Here is an 18235-nt window from a genome sequence, read left to right on the forward strand (position 1 = left end):
CTCAATGAACCTAAAAAACTCATTAATATCAAAGCTGAATATTTTTGGAAGTAGTTTTTAGTTTGTTTTTAGTTTTGGCTATTTTAGGGGGATATCTGTGTGTGCAGGTGACTATTACTGTGCATAATTATTAGGCAACTTAACAAAAAACAAATATATACCCATTTCAATTATTTATTTTTACCAGTGAAACCAATATAACATCTCAACATTCACAAATATACATTTCTGACATTCAAAAACAAAACAAAAACAAATCAGTGACCAATATAGCCACCTTTCTTTGCAAGGACACTCAAAAGCCTGCCATCCATGGATTCTGTCAGTGTTTTGATCTGTTCACCATCAACATTGCGTGCAGCAGCAACCACAGCCTCCCAGACACTGTTCAGAGAGGTGTACTGTTTTCCCTCCTTGTAAATCTCACATTTGATGATGGACCACAGGTTCTCAATGGGGTTCAGATCAGGTGAACAAGGAGGCCATGTCATTAGATTTTCTTCTTTTATACCCTTTCTTGCCAGCCACGCTGTGGAGTACTTGGACGCGTGTGATGGAGCATTGTCCTGCATGAAAATCATGTTTTTCTTGAAGGATGCAGACTTCTTCCTGTACCACTGCTTGAAGAAGGTGTCTTCCAGAAACTGGCAGTAGGACTGGGAGTTGAGCTTGACTCCATCCTCAACCCGAAAAAGGCCCCACAAGCTCATCTTTGATGATACCAGCCCAAACCAGTACTCCACCTCCACCTTGCTGGCGTCTGAGTCGGACTGGAGCTCTCTGCCCTATACCAATCCAGCCACGGGCCCATCCATCTGGCCCATCAAGACTCACTCTCATTTCATCAGTCCATAAAACCTTAGAAAAATCAGTCTTGAGATATTTCTTGGCCCAGTCTTGACGTTTTCAGCTTGTGTGTCTTGTTCAGTGGTGGTCGTCTTTCAGCCTTTCTTACCTTGGCCATGTCTCTGAGTATTGCACACCTTGTGCTTTTGAGCACTCCAGTGATGCTGCAGCTCTGAAATATGGCCAAACTGGTGTCAAGTGGCATCTTGGCAGCTGCACGCTTGACTTTTCTCAGTTCATGGGCAGTTATTTTGCGCCTTGGTTTTTCCACACGCTTCTTGCGACCCTGTTGACTATTTTGAATGAAACGCTTGATTGTTCGATGATTACGCTTTAGAAACCTTGCAATTTTAAGCGTGCTGCATCCCTCTGCAAGATATCTCACTATTTTTGAGTTTTCTGAGCCTGTCAAGTCCTTCTTTTGACCCATTTTGCCAAAGGAAAGGAAGTTGCCTAATAATTATGCACACCTGATATAGGGTGTTGATGTCATTAGACCACACCCCTTCTCATTACAGAGATGCACATCACCTAATATGCTTAATTGGTAGTAGGCTTTCGAGCCTATACAGCTTGGAGTAAGACAACATGCATAAAGAGGATGATGTGGTCAAAATACTCATTTGCCTAATAATTCTGCACTCCCTGTATGTATGTATGTATGTATATGTATATGTATGTATGTATGTGTATATATATATATATATATATATATATATCGCTGTGTTACCTTTCCCTGTTTGTCATTAGGCTTGAGGAAAACTCCTGTTCGTCCTTCCCTTTGGAGGAACAGGTAGACTCAGTCCTGACATTATGTCCAGGGTCCTATAGGGTGAGATAGGATTCTAGGTATACGGTGTATGAACTTGCCTACTTTTGGGCCTTTTCATACTGGTAGTCTGTCAGGATTGGATTTAGGGTTTTCTCTAGGAGGTGTTCATCTTCCTTCCCTAGTTCCCAGGCCTTATTCCGGTATCCCCTTTCCCTCCTATGCACGGTGTGGAGTTTTCCTCCCACACACGAGCGTGACAGAAAGTGGAATACTGATTAGTCTGTCTAGGGATCATTGTCTCCTGTCCCAATTCTGTAAGATCCATGCTTGCATAATTCTGGTGTGGGCTTGACTCCACGGGATTGAAATTATGCAAGAGGTCAGGAGACCCAAAATACTAATCACATTCCTAATAGAGCATCTATGTGGAGTCTCTGGGACTTTGCTACCTTCTCTTTGAGGGACTTTGCTTTGTCCTGGGGAAGAGAACTTTTCTGGGATACAGAATCTACCATAACACCTAGGAATCTTATTTTTGTGGATGGGGTGAGTACTGATTTTTTTTAGATTTATCAACCAACCGAGATCCGATAGTATGTTTATAAAGTCCTCTGTGACCCTGGAGGCTTCTTCTCCTGAGTCGCCAATTTCAAGGAAACCGTCCAGATAAGGAATTACATTTGCTCCTTTTCCGCGTAGGGAGGCTATAATTTCCACCACAAGTTTGGTGAAAAACCTTCGGGCTTATGATATGGAAGAGCCACATACTATACTGAAAATGGTGGAGGGATCCCTTTGGATCTCTTACTGCAAAACTTAGATACTTTTGAGAACTCTGATGGATCTGCATATAATAATAGGTGTCCTTTAAGCATACTTAAGTCATAAAGGCACCTTTTAGGATCAGGGGAACGGTAGAGGAGACTGACATATTTAACTTTCTGTACAATATTGATCTGTTTAACGTTTTTAGATTTATTATCATAGGATAAGTATTGTCAGGCTTTTTTTACTAAAAAGAGTCTTGAGTAGAACCCTTTCCCTTTTTTGGGTCTGGAACTTTTATGACACCTGATTTGACTAGATCCAGTACTCCCTGCCAGATTTTTGCCTGGACTCCTGGGTTGTGGCAGAAATTTCTTTGGAGGGGTTAAAGAGAATTCTATTTTGTATCCCTGAGCTATGATGTTTAATACCCATGGATGTGACATAATGAGTTCCCACTGATCTAGAGATCTCTTCAACCTTCCTCCGACTCATTATTGTCATTGTCATTATTTGTTACTCTGCTTATTTTGGGGATTGAGCAGTAAACCTCTACCTTTTGACTCCTTTTGCATAGCTTCAACAGTCCGTTTTACCCTTCCTTCTGTAAGAGCTAGACTGGGAGTAATAGGGCCCAAAGGATCTCTTTTTAGCCTCTTTCTCTTCAGGGAACCCCTTCTTTTTATCAGCGGTTTAATCCAATGTTTTATCCAATCCGGAATCCAGAAGAGCCATTTCTGTGTAACGAATATCTCCAAATGACATAGTTGCCGGCATAGCCTGAGGTAGAGAGGAATTATCTTTACCTAGGGCCACCTCTCCAACAGACCCTAGGCTGGGGAGTTTTCCCGGCTTCAGGGGACAAGCACAGAACACATGATCAGAACCACCACAATAGAAACAAAGTCCTTTGGCACGGCGGTGATCACATTCCTGTTCAGTCAGCCAAACTCGGTCGACCTTTATGGGCTCAGGAACTGCAGATAACATGGAAGACTAAGACTAAGGGCAAGGAGCTTGCTGAAGAGAAGACCCCAGACAAAAAGGTCTCCCCTAACGTGCCACTTCACTGGCAAATTCCTGGAACCGCAAATTAATTCGAGTAGCCAGGGAGATAAGGTCATCCAAGGTGGAAGGAACATCCCGCCTGGCCAGCTCATCTTTAATTCTCCCACAGAGAGCCTCCCAAAAGGTAGCCACAAGTGCCTCATTATGCCAGCCAAGTTCAGAGGCTAGGGTACGGAAGTGGACTGTATACCGGCCCACGGATTGGTTCCCTGACGCAACCACAGTAGTATGAGGCCAAGTTGGTGTGTCCTGGCTCATCTAACACCCTGCGATATATGGGGCAATTCCTTTCCCAGAGAGGATTGATCCATGCCAGTGCCTCCCCAGTAAGGTGTGACATAATAAAAGCCACTTTGGCTCAGTCCGAAGCAAATTGGTGAGGCAAAAGTTCAAAATGAAGGGTGCATTGTTTTATGAACCCCCGTCACTGTTTAGGGTCACCATTGAAGCGTGGATGAGCTGATAGACGAGGTTCGGATCATGGTTCGAAGGAAGATGGCGGAGCAGGAGCCGGATAAACCACGGCCGGGAAACCAGATGTCGCTAGGTTGCAAATGTCAGGTTGTTTAGAGGCATATACACATTACGTAAATAGGACAGGATTTGATCCTGATGCTCAAGCTGTTGGGCCATCTCCTGATGTAACTCGGTGAGACTGGGAGGGTTTAGATCAGCGGGGTCCATGGCCTGAGCAAACTGTTATGCAAGCGGGTGTGGACCCACTGCGCCACTGACTGGGTACACTCTGGAGATGCGTAACTAAGCCACTACCTGGTCTTCACTAGAGCCTCTGATGGGGAGGATAGGCTTAGGCCATTAGGGTAGTTGCCAGGGGCTACTCCAGAGAAGTCCCTGAGTCAATGGCAGCTGACCAGAGAGTCAGAGTACTCGGTGCAAGCACTGAGGGGACTTGCGTGGCCAGGAGGTTCCGGGTCTGGACAGGCGGCAATCAATCAAAGTCAGTAAGCAAAGTCCAAGGTCAGAGGCAGGCGGTAAAGAAAGTCCATAGATGAGATCTGAGGTCAGGGGCAGGTGGCAAACAGGCAAAGTTCATAAACAAAGTCTGAGGTCAGAGGCAGGCAGCAAACAGGCAAAGTCCAGGAGCTCAATGAACAAGGTCCGGTACACAAGGAAGCAGATAAGAGAGACACCTTAGCACTTGGAGATAGACAAGCTAAAACCATGAGGTTGCTCAGGCATCGTCCTGTAGTAGGGTAGCGCCTTTAAATACCTGCTGCAATCCAGCCATGGGCTGGTGAGACAGAGGGCATGTGTGTGTGTTGCCTCATAGGTGAAGAGAGACACACCCACGCAAGCTCAAACACGAGAGTAAGTCTCCAGCAGGAAGGAAACTCTGGTATGGAACACAGATACCATATTTAAGGTATCTGCTGCCCACGCTAGTCAACACGGCGCATGGCGGTAGGGAAAGAGGGAGCCTGTCGCCCCTGCCCGCGGTTAGGGGCAGCAGCGCCGGCATGGACCGCAGAGTTAACAGAGGCTTTATCCCCTGACCAGGCTTTCATCCACAAATCCCTTCTGGCAGCATTTTTTAGAGCCGCATCTTTGGCGGCAAACTGTACTGATTCAGCTGAGGCATCAGCCAAAAGAGCTGTGGCAGATTTTAATAAGGGAATGGAATTAATCATATTATCTCTAGGGGTTTTGTTTTTTAAATGTTCGTCCAATTCTGACAACCAGAAATACATTGCCCTGGCAATTGATGTGGCTGAAATATAGTTTTTTACACCAAACATGGAAGATGTCTGTGAAGGTTCTCATTTATCCAGGTCATGGTATATATCTGTAAAGAAAAGATCAAGGCAACTGGACGTACTGTAGATTTCTTGAAAACGTTTCACTCGTTCTTCCAACGAGCTTTCTCAATTCTGAGTGATTTCACTCAGAATTGAGAAAGCTTGTTGGAAGAACGAGTGAAACGTTTTCAAGAAATCTACAGTACGTCCAGTTGCCTTGATTTATTCTTTACACATATATACCAAACATGGAAGCTTCCCAAGCTTTTCTTAAGAGGGAGTCAGCTTTACACTCCATCGGATTGTATAATTTTGATGAGTCCTCAAATGGTAAGGACGTTTTTTTAACTACTTTCGCCACTGTCTATCTTGGGAATCTCATCAAAGATCTTACATTCTGCAGGATCAAATCGTAGCCTATTCCTAAACTCCGTGGATACCCTTAGTCTCTTCTCCGGTTCAATCCACTAGTCTAGGATCATGTCTTTAACATTCTCGTTAATAGTAAAAATCTTAGGTCTCTCGGTGCGTAATCCCCCAAACAGTTCATCTTGGACTGTACGTGGATTAGTGACCCATGGTAGATCTAATGGCCCTAAGTAGTTCCACCATCTTGTCTGAGGAAAATAAATACTTTTTATCATCTTCAACAATCTCTCCCTGTGAGACAAGCGTAAAACAAATTGGCACCAGCAGCATCTGACATCATCCGAATTTTTATTGCGACCTCAAGACATAGTACAAAAACGCAGCATTTTTGAACTATGTCTTGAGGTTGCAATAAAAATTCGGATGATGTCGATGCTGCCAGTGCCAATTTGTTTTTCGCCTATCTTCATGGCCTGCTGGATCGTGGGTCACTGGTGAGGCTGTTGCATCGTGTGATACATCGACCAAGGACCGTGTGGTGCTGCTTCTACCTATGTTTTACTGTCCCTGTGAGACAAGGTCTTCCTCAAAAATCGGTCTAGAGGTGGAGGCATCCTCGTCAATGTCTTCTGAATCAGAGGAGGATGGAGTGGATAAGCTAGGTTCCTTTGGTGGCGGAATAGAGGGACTAGGGGCTCTCAGGGAGGCTAGGAAATTTTTGATTTCTTCCTAAATTATTTATTTTAGTAGTTATCAGGAAGTCTCTTGGCGCACTTTAGAGACCAGGTTTTAGATTTGGCTTCCTTTGCTCCCTATGCAACCAAATATCAGCTATTAGATCTAGATACCACTTAGAAAATATGCAGGTATAAGATCTATATTCCCTATAGGGGAACTCACAAAGGGTGCAGGCTGGAGAGGGGTCAGGGCCCTCCTGGCGGGGTGTGGGAGCTTCAGATGCCGACAAGGGCGCAGAGACGCTGCTTCTGAGCCGCATGAGTCCACTCTCCGCCTCCATTCAAATCCTCCTGGCATCTGACATCATCAAGCGTGTTGATGCGCAGCGCCCCCCCACATTCCAGACGTAAGGGATGTTATACAGTCCAACGTGATCTCGGCATCGACTCAGAGTGGAAAGAAGACCGTCACAGTGGGTGAGAGGATTGCAGGCTCCAGCAGAGGCCAGAGTGAGTGTCCTCGTTGTCCCTGCTGTCTAGCCATAGCCCCTGCAGCGGGACGACAGAGGGGAATAAAGGTAAAATAAAGTAAAGAAACAAACTCTTCACCTTCCAACTGGGAGGCCTCTCTGTATGCTGACCCCATAGGGACAGGAAAACACTGAGGGAGGTCGAAGCATTTTAAACTCTCTCTCTGTGTATTCCTGCCCTACAGAGGTCAAGGGTCATATCTCACTTGTGGATAGAATGGAAAAAAAAAATCGGTAAAAGGTTTTTTACAGTAAAAATGTATTTCTGAAGTTATTACCCAAAGTCTTGCGAGACTTCGCGAAGTAATAACTTCAGGTCATCAGAGCCAATACAGTCTAAGGCTTCATGCACACGACCGTTGTTGTGTCCCGTGTCCGTTGTTCCGTTTTCTGTGATTTTCTGCGGACCCATTGACTTTCAATGGGTCCGTGGAAAGCTCGGCTAATGCACCGTCATCCGCGTCCGTAATCCGTGTTTCCAGTCCGTGAAAAAAATAGGACCTGTCCTATTTTTTTCACGGACAACAGTTCACGGACTCATTCAAGCACACAAGATTGTCATCCGCCTCCACGTCCGTTTTTTCCTATCATTTGCATGGCAAACTTGACTTTTTTTTACATTCCTTGATGTCTGGAGATCCTCCAAAAATAAAGGAAGACACATGGAAACAAAAACGGAACCCCTTTTTGCGGACCGCAAAAAAATACTGGTGTCTATAATCGTATATTATGCTTCTGAATAAAGCAGTAATGCGTAGATTAGATTTCTGAGCGGTGAAACTATACTACACAGAGTATATGATATGTAGATTCTAGCACACAGCTCAGCCCTCAGCATGCTGATGTCTAGCTCCTTTCAATAAAGATGAAAAGTGAGTGTGCAGTGTTACAAAGCCGTGGTTAAATGATTCAGCTCCACCTCCTGGTGCTTGAACTTGCTCATTTGCATATAAATAAAACGCAGATATCTCAGCAGATATTTAATATAAAGACAAAAGAAAGGTATTTTTTTAATCGGTATGAGGAGCCCAACCAGACAGTATGTCTTGTTTTATAGGGTTGATCCTGGTGACAGAGGCTCTTTAAAATTTTTTACCAGTTATAATTAATCATATCATTTAGATTTCTGCTGCACAGAACACCCATGTTTAATTAGGCTGCTAATCTGGTCCTGTTAGCACGAAATGCAGTGCAATCTGAAAGCACCATGATACAGAGCAGGAGAAGCGCAGCAGATTGATTTATACACTGAACGAAAATATAAATGCAACACTTACAGTTTTGCTCCCATTTTGCATGAGCTGAACTCAAAGATCTGAAACATTTTCTACATACATAAAAGACCCATTACTCGCAAATATTAATCACAAATCTGTCTAAATCTGTGTTGGTGAGCACTTCTCCTTTGCCGAGATAATCCATCCCACTTCCCAGGTGTGGCATATCAAGGTGCTGATTAGATAGCATGAAGGTGTGCCTTAGACTGCCCACAATAAAAGCCCACTCTGAAATGTGCAGTTTGATCACACAGCACAATGCCACAGATGTCGCAACGTTTAAGGGAGCATGCAATTGGCATGCTGACTGCAGGAATGTCTACCAGAGCTGTTGCCCGTGCAATGAATGTTCATTTCTCTACCATAAGCCGTCTACAAAGGTGTTTCAGAGAATTTGGCAGTACATCCAACCGGCCTCACAACCGCAAACCACGTGTACGCACACCAGCCCAGAACCTCCACATCCAGCATGTTCACCTCCATGATCATCTGAGACCAGCCATCCGGACAACGCAGCAATCGGTTTGCATAACCAAAGAATTTCTGCACAAACTTTCAGAAACCATCTCAGGGAAGCTCATCTGCATGCTTGTCGTCCTCATCGGGGTCTGGACATGGCTGCATTTTGTTTGAGTGGGCAAATGCTTACATTCGATGGCGACTGGCATGTTGGAGTGGCGTTCTGATCACAGATGAGTCATGGTTTTCATTGTCCATGGTAGATGGCAGACAGCATCTGTGACGTTGTGTGGGTGAGCGGTTTGCTGACGTCAACGTTGTGGATCGAGGGGCCCATGGTGGCAGTGGGGTTATGGCATGGGCAAGCATATGTTATGGACAACGAACAAAGGTGCATTTTATGATGGCATTTTGAATGCACAGAGATACCGTGACAAGATCCCAAGGACCATTGTTTGGAATGCTCTGGATCGGCGTATACGACAGCGTGTTCCAGTTCCTGCCAATATTCTGCAACTTCGCACAGCTATTGAAGAGGACTGGACCAACATTCCACAGGCCACACTCAAAAACCTGATCAACTCTATGTGACAGAGATGTCTTTCACTGCGTGAGGCAAATGGTGACCACACCAGATACTGACTAAAGTGGCTAAAGTCTGCGATTAGCGGTAATGCAGATTGTGGGCTTTTAAGCCTTCAGATACCGTGGTCAAACATGACCACGGCATCTGAATGCTCTAAGACCCAAAGCGTGCCTGCAGCAGCTTCAGTCTTCCAGAATAAATTGAAGCTGCCGCTCATTAGTTCCTGTGGTAAGGCTCCAAAGGAATACATTGAAACTCTCATACACTCCAATGCTAATGCATTGGAGTGTATGACAGAAGCAAACTTCTGTCATACACTCTGTCATGCTTGTTATAGTTTCCTATAGGAACTACAAAGTAGTGCAAAACAAAAAGTTTTTAAATATAAAGTTTAAATCCCCCTTTTTTCCCAAAATCTAAATAAAAAAATGTAAATAATAAAGAAAATACATATCATGGATATTGCTGTGTGTGAAAACGCCCACACTATTAAAATATTAGAATATTTTTCCCATGCAGAAAACTGTGAATCAGAATCTCATCCTTGCTCCCCGACATCAGAAAGCCAGAGCTCCGTAATCTCGCGATGCACAAGCTAGCGCATGCGCAGTTCCTCCCATGAGGCTGTTGCCAGCACAGGGAAGGAACACTATGATGACGCTGCGAATGCGCTAGCTCGCGCATCGCGAGATTACGGCGCTCTGGCTTTCTGGCGTCAGGGAGCAAGGAGGAGATTCTGAGGATGCAGGGTAGTGCTGGGCTCCTTCACGCTGGACTCATCTCAAGTACAGGACACATCTTAGGATAATTTGCATATGGATCAAATCGTTATTTTTTACCACAATAAAAGCACACAGAGCTATGGGGACTGGATATTGCGGATGTGCTAGCGGCCATCTAGCAACCCGTGTCCTTAGCTCTATACATCAAATGCCAGTGTCAGGTTCCTTTTAAAACACAAGTTTGCTTAACACTAGTCGCTGCACCTGAAGTAGAGCCTCAGGGTTTGCACCGCTACTCAGTGCAGCAGCACAGGTGAAAGACTGTCAGGGCCAGGCAAGATGTTCAGCAGTTGGCTTGGTATATTATAAACTCAGCCATACATATTCCACATATACACATATACACACATAACACAGCTATGATATACAGTGGAGGAAATAATTATTTGACCCCTCACTGATTTTGTAAGTTTGTCCAATGACAAAGAAATGAAAAGTCTCAGAACAGTATCATTTCAATGGTAGGTTTATTGTAACAGTGGCAGATAGCACATCAAAAGGAAAATCGAATAAATAACTTTAAATAAAAGATAGCAACTGATTTGCATTTCATTGAGTGAAATAAGTATTTGAACCCTCTAACAAAAAAATACTTAATACTTGGTGGAAAAACCCTTGTTTGCAAGCACAGAGGTCAAACGTTTCTTGTAATTGATGACCAAGTTTGCGCACATTTTAGGAGGAATGTTGGTCCACTCCTCTTTGCAGATCATCTCTAAATCCCTAAGGTTTCGAGGCTGTCTCTGTGCAACTCTGAGCTTGAGCTCCCTCCATAGGTTTTCGATTGGATTAAGGTCCGGAGACTGACTAGGCCACTCCATGACCTTAATGTGCTTCTTCTTGAGCCACTCCTTTGTTGCCTTTGCTGTATGTTTTGGGTCATTGTCGTGCTGGAACACCCATCCACGACCCATTTTCAGTTTCCTGGCAGAGGGAAGGAGGTTGTCGCTCAGGATTTCACGATACATGGCTCCGTCCATTTTCCCGTTTATGCGAATAAGTTGTCCTGTGCCCTTAGCAGAAAAACACCCCCAAAGCAAAATGTTTCCACCCCCATGCTTGACGGTGGGGACGGTGTTTTGGGGGTCATAGGCAGCATTTTTCTTCCTCCAAACACAGCGAGTTGAGTTAATGCCAAAGAGCTCTATTTTGGTCTCATCAGACCACAGCACCTTCTCCCAGTCACTCTCTGAATCATTCAGGTGTTCATTGGCAAACTTCAGACGGGCCTGCACATGTGCCTTCCTGAGCAGGGGGACCTTGCGAGCCCTGCAGGATTTTAATCCATTGCGGTGTAATGTGTTTCCAATGGTTTTCTTGGTGACTGTGGTCCCTGCTAATTTGAGGTCATTAACTAACTCCTCCCGTGTAGTTCTAGGATGCTTTCTCACCTTTCTCAGAACCATTGACACCCCACGAGGTGAGATCTTGCGTGGAGCCCCAGAGCGAGGTCGATTGATGGTCATTTTGTGCTCCTTCCATTTTCGAACAATCGCACCAACAGTTGTCACCTTCTCTCCCAGCTTCTTGCTAATGGTTTTGTAGCCCATTCCAGCCTTGTGCAGGTCTACAATTTTGTCTCTGACATCCTTGGACAGCTCTTTGGTCTTTCCCATGTTGGAGAGTTTGGAGTCTGCTTGATTGATTGATTCTGTGGACAGGTGTCTTTTATACAGGTGACTAGTTAAGACAGGTGTCCTTAATGAGGGTGACTAATTGAGTAGAAGTGTCTAACCACTCTGTGGGAGCCAGAACTCTTAATGGTTGGTAGGGGTTCAAATACTTATTTCACTCAATGAAATGCAAATCAGTTGCTATCTTTTATTTAAAGTTATTTATTCGATTTTCCTTTTGATGTGCTATCTGCCACTGTTACAATAAACCTACCATTGAAATGATACTGTTCTGAGACTTTTCATTTCTTTGTCATTGGACAAACTTACAAAATCAGTGAGGGGTCAAATAATTATTTCCTCCACTGTACATAACACACACATGTACACACACATTACACTTACCATTCCTGTAGATGGCTGGGCATCTGTCTCCAGACATCCCAGGAATTCAGCTGAGGGCAGTGTTATTACTCTCACGTGTATTCTCACTGTCTGCCAGACTACTAGTAGTAAGATGCAGAACCAAGAAAGGGAGGAAGCTGGAGGCTCTGTGTCAGACTGTGTGGAGAGTAGTGAGGACACATGGAGGGGGGGGGGGGGTCTTATCAAACCCCAATCTTGGCTAAATGTTGAAAGGACTGGGCCATGGGTGGTGGTGAAGGGGGGGGGCTGCACAGTTACTACTTATAGCCAGCAGCCATTTCACACTGTACATGAAGAGAGTGGTAGGCGGGGCTTCTGCTGTGTCCAGAAGAACGGGCTGCCTTCCTTAGTGAAGAGGACTGCAGCCCATCAGGAGTGAGTGGGGGGGGGAGGGTGAGCTCTTAGGAGGAGTCCACATACCGGAGAGGAAGAGAAACCAGCTAGTTCCTGCTCTCTGCCCTCCTCCTGCCCAAAGTTGACTGCAGATGCTGCAGATGGGATGGAATCACAGGTCAGTCCAGCTGAGTCAGTGCTGTGGCAGAGGGAAGAGTGCAGGAACTGAGAAGCCTGTCCTGCCGCTTGTGGAAGGTGGAGGCAGGGAGCACCACAGAGGAGGCGCCATTCATTAAAGGGGTTATCAGAGTTATTTTTTTGTTCTTTCTATGTTCCTAACTAAGCAAATGTAACAGCTTTCCAATTAACTCACTTTATCTCCAGAGCCTGCTTTCTCAGATTTCACTGAGGGTCACATGACCTGGGATGTCAGCTTCTCTCCCTGCTCTGATAAAGGTCATTTACAAGCCTGTAAACGAAACGTCACTGTGCTGGCCACGCCCCACCCTTATTATCTGCTCTCTCTCCTAAGATTCTTAACCCCTTCAGCTGCACATACTGGCTATCTGCAGCAGTGACAATTCTGGGCACAGGATCTGACAGACTAGAGAGAGCATTGCACAAGAAGGTAGGGGAAGTTCCTGTGGGTATTAGCAGTGTCAATATACAAGTGGGACTTGTAGTTCTACATTTACAAGTTGCTGTTGATTCTCCCAGCACTCAGGGCAGCTCTTGTATCCACTCCCTTAGCAGTGTCATTATACAACTGGGACTTGTAGTCCTACACATGCAAAATGCTGCTGAGTCTCCCAGCAGGCAGACATGTCACTCAGGGCAGCTCTTGTATCCATTACCTTAGAAGTGCAGGGGGAGGGGCAGAGATTGTTTTTATTGCATGTAAACATAGGGCCAGAAAAAAACCAGGGAAATGAGGATATATATATATATATATATATATATATATATATATACAGTACAGACCAAAAGTTTGGACACACCTTCTCATTCAAAGAGTTTTCTTTATTTTCATGACTATGAAAATTGTAGATTCACACTGAAGGCATCAAAACTATGAATTAACACATGTGGAATTATATACATAACAAAAAAGTGTGAAACAACTGAAAATATGTCATATTCTAGGTTCTTCAAAGTAGCCACCTTTTTGCTTTGATTACTGCTTTGCACACTCTTGGCATTCTCTTGATGAGCTTCAAGAGGTAGTCACCTGAAATGGTCTTCCAACAGTCTTGAAGGAGTTCCCAGAGATGCTTAGCACTTGTTGGCCCTTTTGCCTTTACTCTGCGGTCCAGCTCACCCCAAACCATCTCGATTGGGTTCAGGTCTGGTGACTGTGGAGGCCAGGTCATCTGGCGCAGCACATCATCACTCTCCTTCATGGTCAAATAGCCCTTACACAGGAGGTGTAATTGTCCTGTTGAAAAATAAATGATGGTCCAACTAAACGCAAACCGGATGGAATAGCATGCCGCTGCAAGATGCTGTGGTAGCCATGCTGGTTCAGTATGCCTTCAATTTTGAATAAATCCCCAACAGTGTCACCAGCAAAGCACCCCCACACCATCACCTCCTCCTCCATGCTTCACGGTGGGAACCAGGCATGTAGAGTCCATTTGTTCACCTTTTCTGCGTCGCACAAAGACACTGTGTTTGGAACCAAAGATCTCAAATTTGGACTCATCAGACCAAAGCACAGATTTCCACTGGTCTAATGTCCATTCCTTGTGTTCTTTAGCCCAAACAAGTCTCTTCTGCTTGTTGCCTGTCCTTAGCAGTGGTTTCCTAGCAGATATTCTACCATGAAGGCCTGATTCACACAGTCTCCTCTTAACAGTTGTTCTAGAGATGTGTCTGCTGCTAGAACTCTGTGTGGCATTGACCTGGTCTCTAATCTGAGCTGCTGTTAACCTGCGATTTCTGAGGCTGGTGACTCGGATGAACTTATCCTCCGCAGCAGAGGTGACTCTTAGTCTTCCTTTCCTGGGGCTGTCCGCATGTGAGGCAGTTTCTTTGTAGCGCTTGATGGTTTTTGTGACTGCACTTGGGGACACTTTCAAAGTTTTCCCAATTTCCCTGACTGACCTTTATTTCTTAAAGTAATAATGGCCACTTGTTTTTCTTTGCTTAGCTGCTTTTTTCTTGCCATAATACAAATTCTAACAGTCTATTCAGTAGGACTATCAGCTGTGTATCCACCTGACTTCTCCACAACACAACTGATGGTCCCAACCCCATGTATAAGGCAAGAAATCCCACTTATTAAACCTGACAGGGCACACCTGTGAAGTGAAAACCATTTCAGGTGACTACCTCTTGAAGCTCATCAAGACAATGCCAAGAGTGTGCAAAGCAGTAATCAAAGCAAAAGGTGGCTACTTTGAAGAACCTAGAATATGACATATTTTCAGTTGTTTCACACATTTTTGTTATGTATATAATTCCACATGTGTTAATTCATAGTTTTGATGCCTTCAGTGTGAATCTACAATTTTCATAGTCATGAAAATAAAGAAAACTCTTTGAATGAGAAGGTGTGTCCAAACTTTTGGTCTGTACTGTATATATATATATATATATATATATATATATATATATTTTTTTTTTTTATTTTTTTTGCAAGATGTCCATCACAATGTAGAGAGAAGGGGTATGGGACAGGCTTATCGTGCCTTTAAGCAAGGAGGCTGCTGCCCCCTTGACTTCAAGCCTGACTTGGAGAAGGCGCCAACCGACATTAAAACTGCGATTTTTAACAAATATGAGGAGACAGAATGAAGAAAGAAAATCATGATTAGCAACACACTGGGGGATACTTAAAGGTACTGTGGTTGGTATAATATGGGTTTTCCAGGTGACAGGTTCCCTTTAAACTGTCTGTGAATGCTTGTTTGATACAGTAAACAACTACTGTGCCTCCTTAGAAGTAAAAAAAAAAAATATATAATATGCCCCAACCAGGGAATCTCTTACTACTCAAAGGGTAGATAATTGGCATAAGCCTATGGCAAAACACCATGATACATAGCCTACAAATGACTGCCAGACCACTTATAAATTAGTGCCATTTTATTGCATGATTACACATATTACACAAACATGATAAAAAGAATATAGTGCAGGGAAAGGAACGACATCATCTGGAGGATAAACACAGCGGATACTACATCCATAAATCAGTCCTACTATGTCATATGATGGAAGATAAAGTGCTAATGCAAAGACATGTTCATACACAATCAAAGGACATAGAACGGTTACCCATGCTTTGTCTCTTCCAGGATGGCGTCAACCCCGACGCGCATTTCGGTGAACCTTTGAACCCCAGGCGAAGGTTCGCCGAAACACCCGTCGGGGTTGACGCCATCCTGGAGGAGACACAGCATGTGTAACCATTCTATGTCCTTTGATTGTGTATGAACATGTCTTTGCATTAGCACTTTATCCTCCATCATATGACATATGATGGACTGATTTATGGACGTAGTATCCGCTGTGTTTATCCTCCAGATGATGTCATTTCTTTCCCTGCACTATATTATTTTTATCATGTTTGTGTAATATGTGTAATCATGCAATAAAATGGAACTAATTTATAAGCGGTCTGGCAGTCATTTGTAGGCTTTGTCTCCTTAGAAGTAAGCATTTGTAAGGAGATCCTACCGTTGTAACCTTACTAACAATCTAATTGCTTATGTGTCCATTTTGTGTAACAGGATGATGTTCAACGGATGTATCAGTCTCCAGTTGTTCCCGAACCAATTGCTTTTTTAGTGGAAAACCTCAAAGTTCAGAGGCAAGAAGATGGAGTTTTCTGGCTCACTGGTGGGTGTGTCGACCCTGTAATTTACAGGTTTCTAATCTTATACCTATAATTTCAAAAGTTTGAATCAATCGTGGTCTGGGTCCTTAGACCTTTCCATGATCAATAAAATGAAGGGCTGCAACCACTGTGCCCATTCAGAACCATAGTCTCCCATTCAAGGGTCGTGTGTGTGTGTGTGTGTATACAGTACAGACCAAAAGTTTGGACACACCTTCTTATTCAAAGAGTTTTCTATATTTTCATGACTATGAAAATTGTAGATTCACACTGAAGGCATCAAAACTATGAATTAACACATGTGGAATTATATACATAACAAAAAAGTGTGAAACAACTGAAAATGTCATATTCTAGGTTCTTCAAAGTAGCCACCTTTTGCTTTGATTACTGCTTTGCACACTCTTGGCATTCTCTTGATGAGCTTCAAGAGGTTGTCACCTGAAATGGTTTTCACTTCACAGTTTTTCCCTGTCAGGTTTAATAAGTGGGATTTCTTGCCTTATACATGGGGTTGGGACCATCAGTTGCGTTGTGGAGAAGTCAGGTGGATACACAGCTGATAGTCCTACTGAATAGACTGTTAGCTGCTTTTTTCTTGCCATAATACAAATTCTAAGTAAAGAAAAACGAGTGGCCATTATTACTTTAAGAAATAAAGGTCGGTCAGTCCGAAAAATTGGGAAAACTTTGAAAGTGTCCCCAAGTGCAGTCACAAAAACCATCAAGCGCTACAAAGAAACTGACTCACATGCGGACAGCCCCAGGAAAGGAAGACCAAGAGTCACCTCTGCTGTGGAGGGTAAGTTCATCCAAGTCACCAGCCTCAGAAATCGCAGGTTAACAGCAGCTCAGATTAGAGACCAGGTCAATGCCACACAGAGTTCTAGCAGCAAACACATCTCTAGAACAACTGTTAAGAGGAGACTGTGTGAATCAGGCCTTCATGGTAGAATATCTGCTACTAAACCACTGCTAAGGACAGGCAACAAGCAGAAGAGACTTGTTTGGGCTAAAGAACACAAGGAATGGACATTAGACCAGTGGAAATCTGTGCTTTGGTCTGATGAGTCCAAATTTGAGATCTTTGGTTCCAACCACCGTGTCTTTGTGCGACGCAGAAAAGGTGAACGGATGGACTCTACATGCCTGGTTCCCACCGTGAAGCATGGAGGAGGAGGTGTGATGGTATGGGGCTGCTTTGTTGGTGACACTGTTGGGGATTTATTCAAAATTGAAGGCATACTGAACCAGCATGGCTACCACAGCATCTTGCAGAGACATGCTATTCCATACGGTTTGCGTTTAGGCTACTTTCACACTTGCGTTTGATCGGATCCGTCCTGAACGGATCCGATCATATTAATGCAGACGGAGGCTCCGTTCAGTACGGATCCGTCTGCATTAATAACTTAGAAAAGTTTCTAAGTGCGAAAGTAGCCTGAGCGGATCCGTTCAGACTTTCAATGTAAAGTCAATGGGGACGGATCCGCTTGAAGATTGAGCCATATGGTGTCATCTTCAAGCGGATCCGTTCCCATTGACTTACATTGTAAGTCTGGACGGATCCGCATGCCTCCGCACGGCCAGGCGGACACCCGAACGCTGCAAGCAGCGTTCAGCTGTCAGCCTGGCCGTGCGGAGGCGAGCGGAGCGGAGGCTGAACGCCGCCAGACTGATGCAGTCTGAGCGGATCCGCATCCATTCAGACTGCATCAGGGCTGGACGGAAGCGTTCTGCTCCGCTCGTGAGCTCCTTCAAACGGAGCTCACGAGCGAACAGCAGAACGCTAGTGTGAAAGTAGCCTTAGTTGGACCATCATTTATTTTTCAACAGGACAATTACCCCAAACACACCTCCAGGCTGTGTAAGGGCTATTTGACCATGAAGGAAAGTGATGGGGCGTTGCGCCAGATGACCTGGCCTCCACAGTCACAGGACCTGAACCCAATCGAGAAGGTTTAGGGTGAGCTGGACCGCAGAGTGAAGGCAAAAGGGCCAACAAGTGCTAAGCATCTCGGGAACTCCTTCAAGACTGTTGGAAGACCATTTCAGGTGACTACCTCTTGAAGCTCATCAAGAGAATACCAAGAGTGTGCAAAGCAGTAATCAAAGCTGGCTACTTTGAAGAACC

General features: G+C 44.4%; 1 protein-coding gene across 8 annotated transcripts in view; it reads left to right on the top strand.

Annotated features, from left to right (window-relative positions):
* Window positions 1-18235, top strand: part of UHRF1BP1 (UHRF1 binding protein 1) — a 715822-nt gene that overhangs the window by 602032 nt on the left and 95555 nt on the right. For 7 of the 8 annotated variants that reach the window (XM_044288182.1, XM_044288177.1, XM_044288180.1 and 4 more), the window contains one exon: window positions 15995-16103. The exons of the other annotated variant lie outside the window; for it this stretch is intronic. In XM_044288182.1, coding sequence (XP_044144117.1) covers window positions 15995-16103 — 109 coding nt within the window. The remainder of the gene's footprint in view (window positions 1-15994; window positions 16104-18235) is intronic. 8 annotated transcript variants of the gene reach the window in all.

This window comes from Bufo gargarizans, chromosome 3 (genome assembly GCF_014858855.1).
Source record: "Bufo gargarizans isolate SCDJY-AF-19 chromosome 3, ASM1485885v1, whole genome shotgun sequence".
NCBI lineage: Eukaryota > Metazoa > Chordata > Amphibia > Anura > Bufonidae > Bufo > Bufo gargarizans.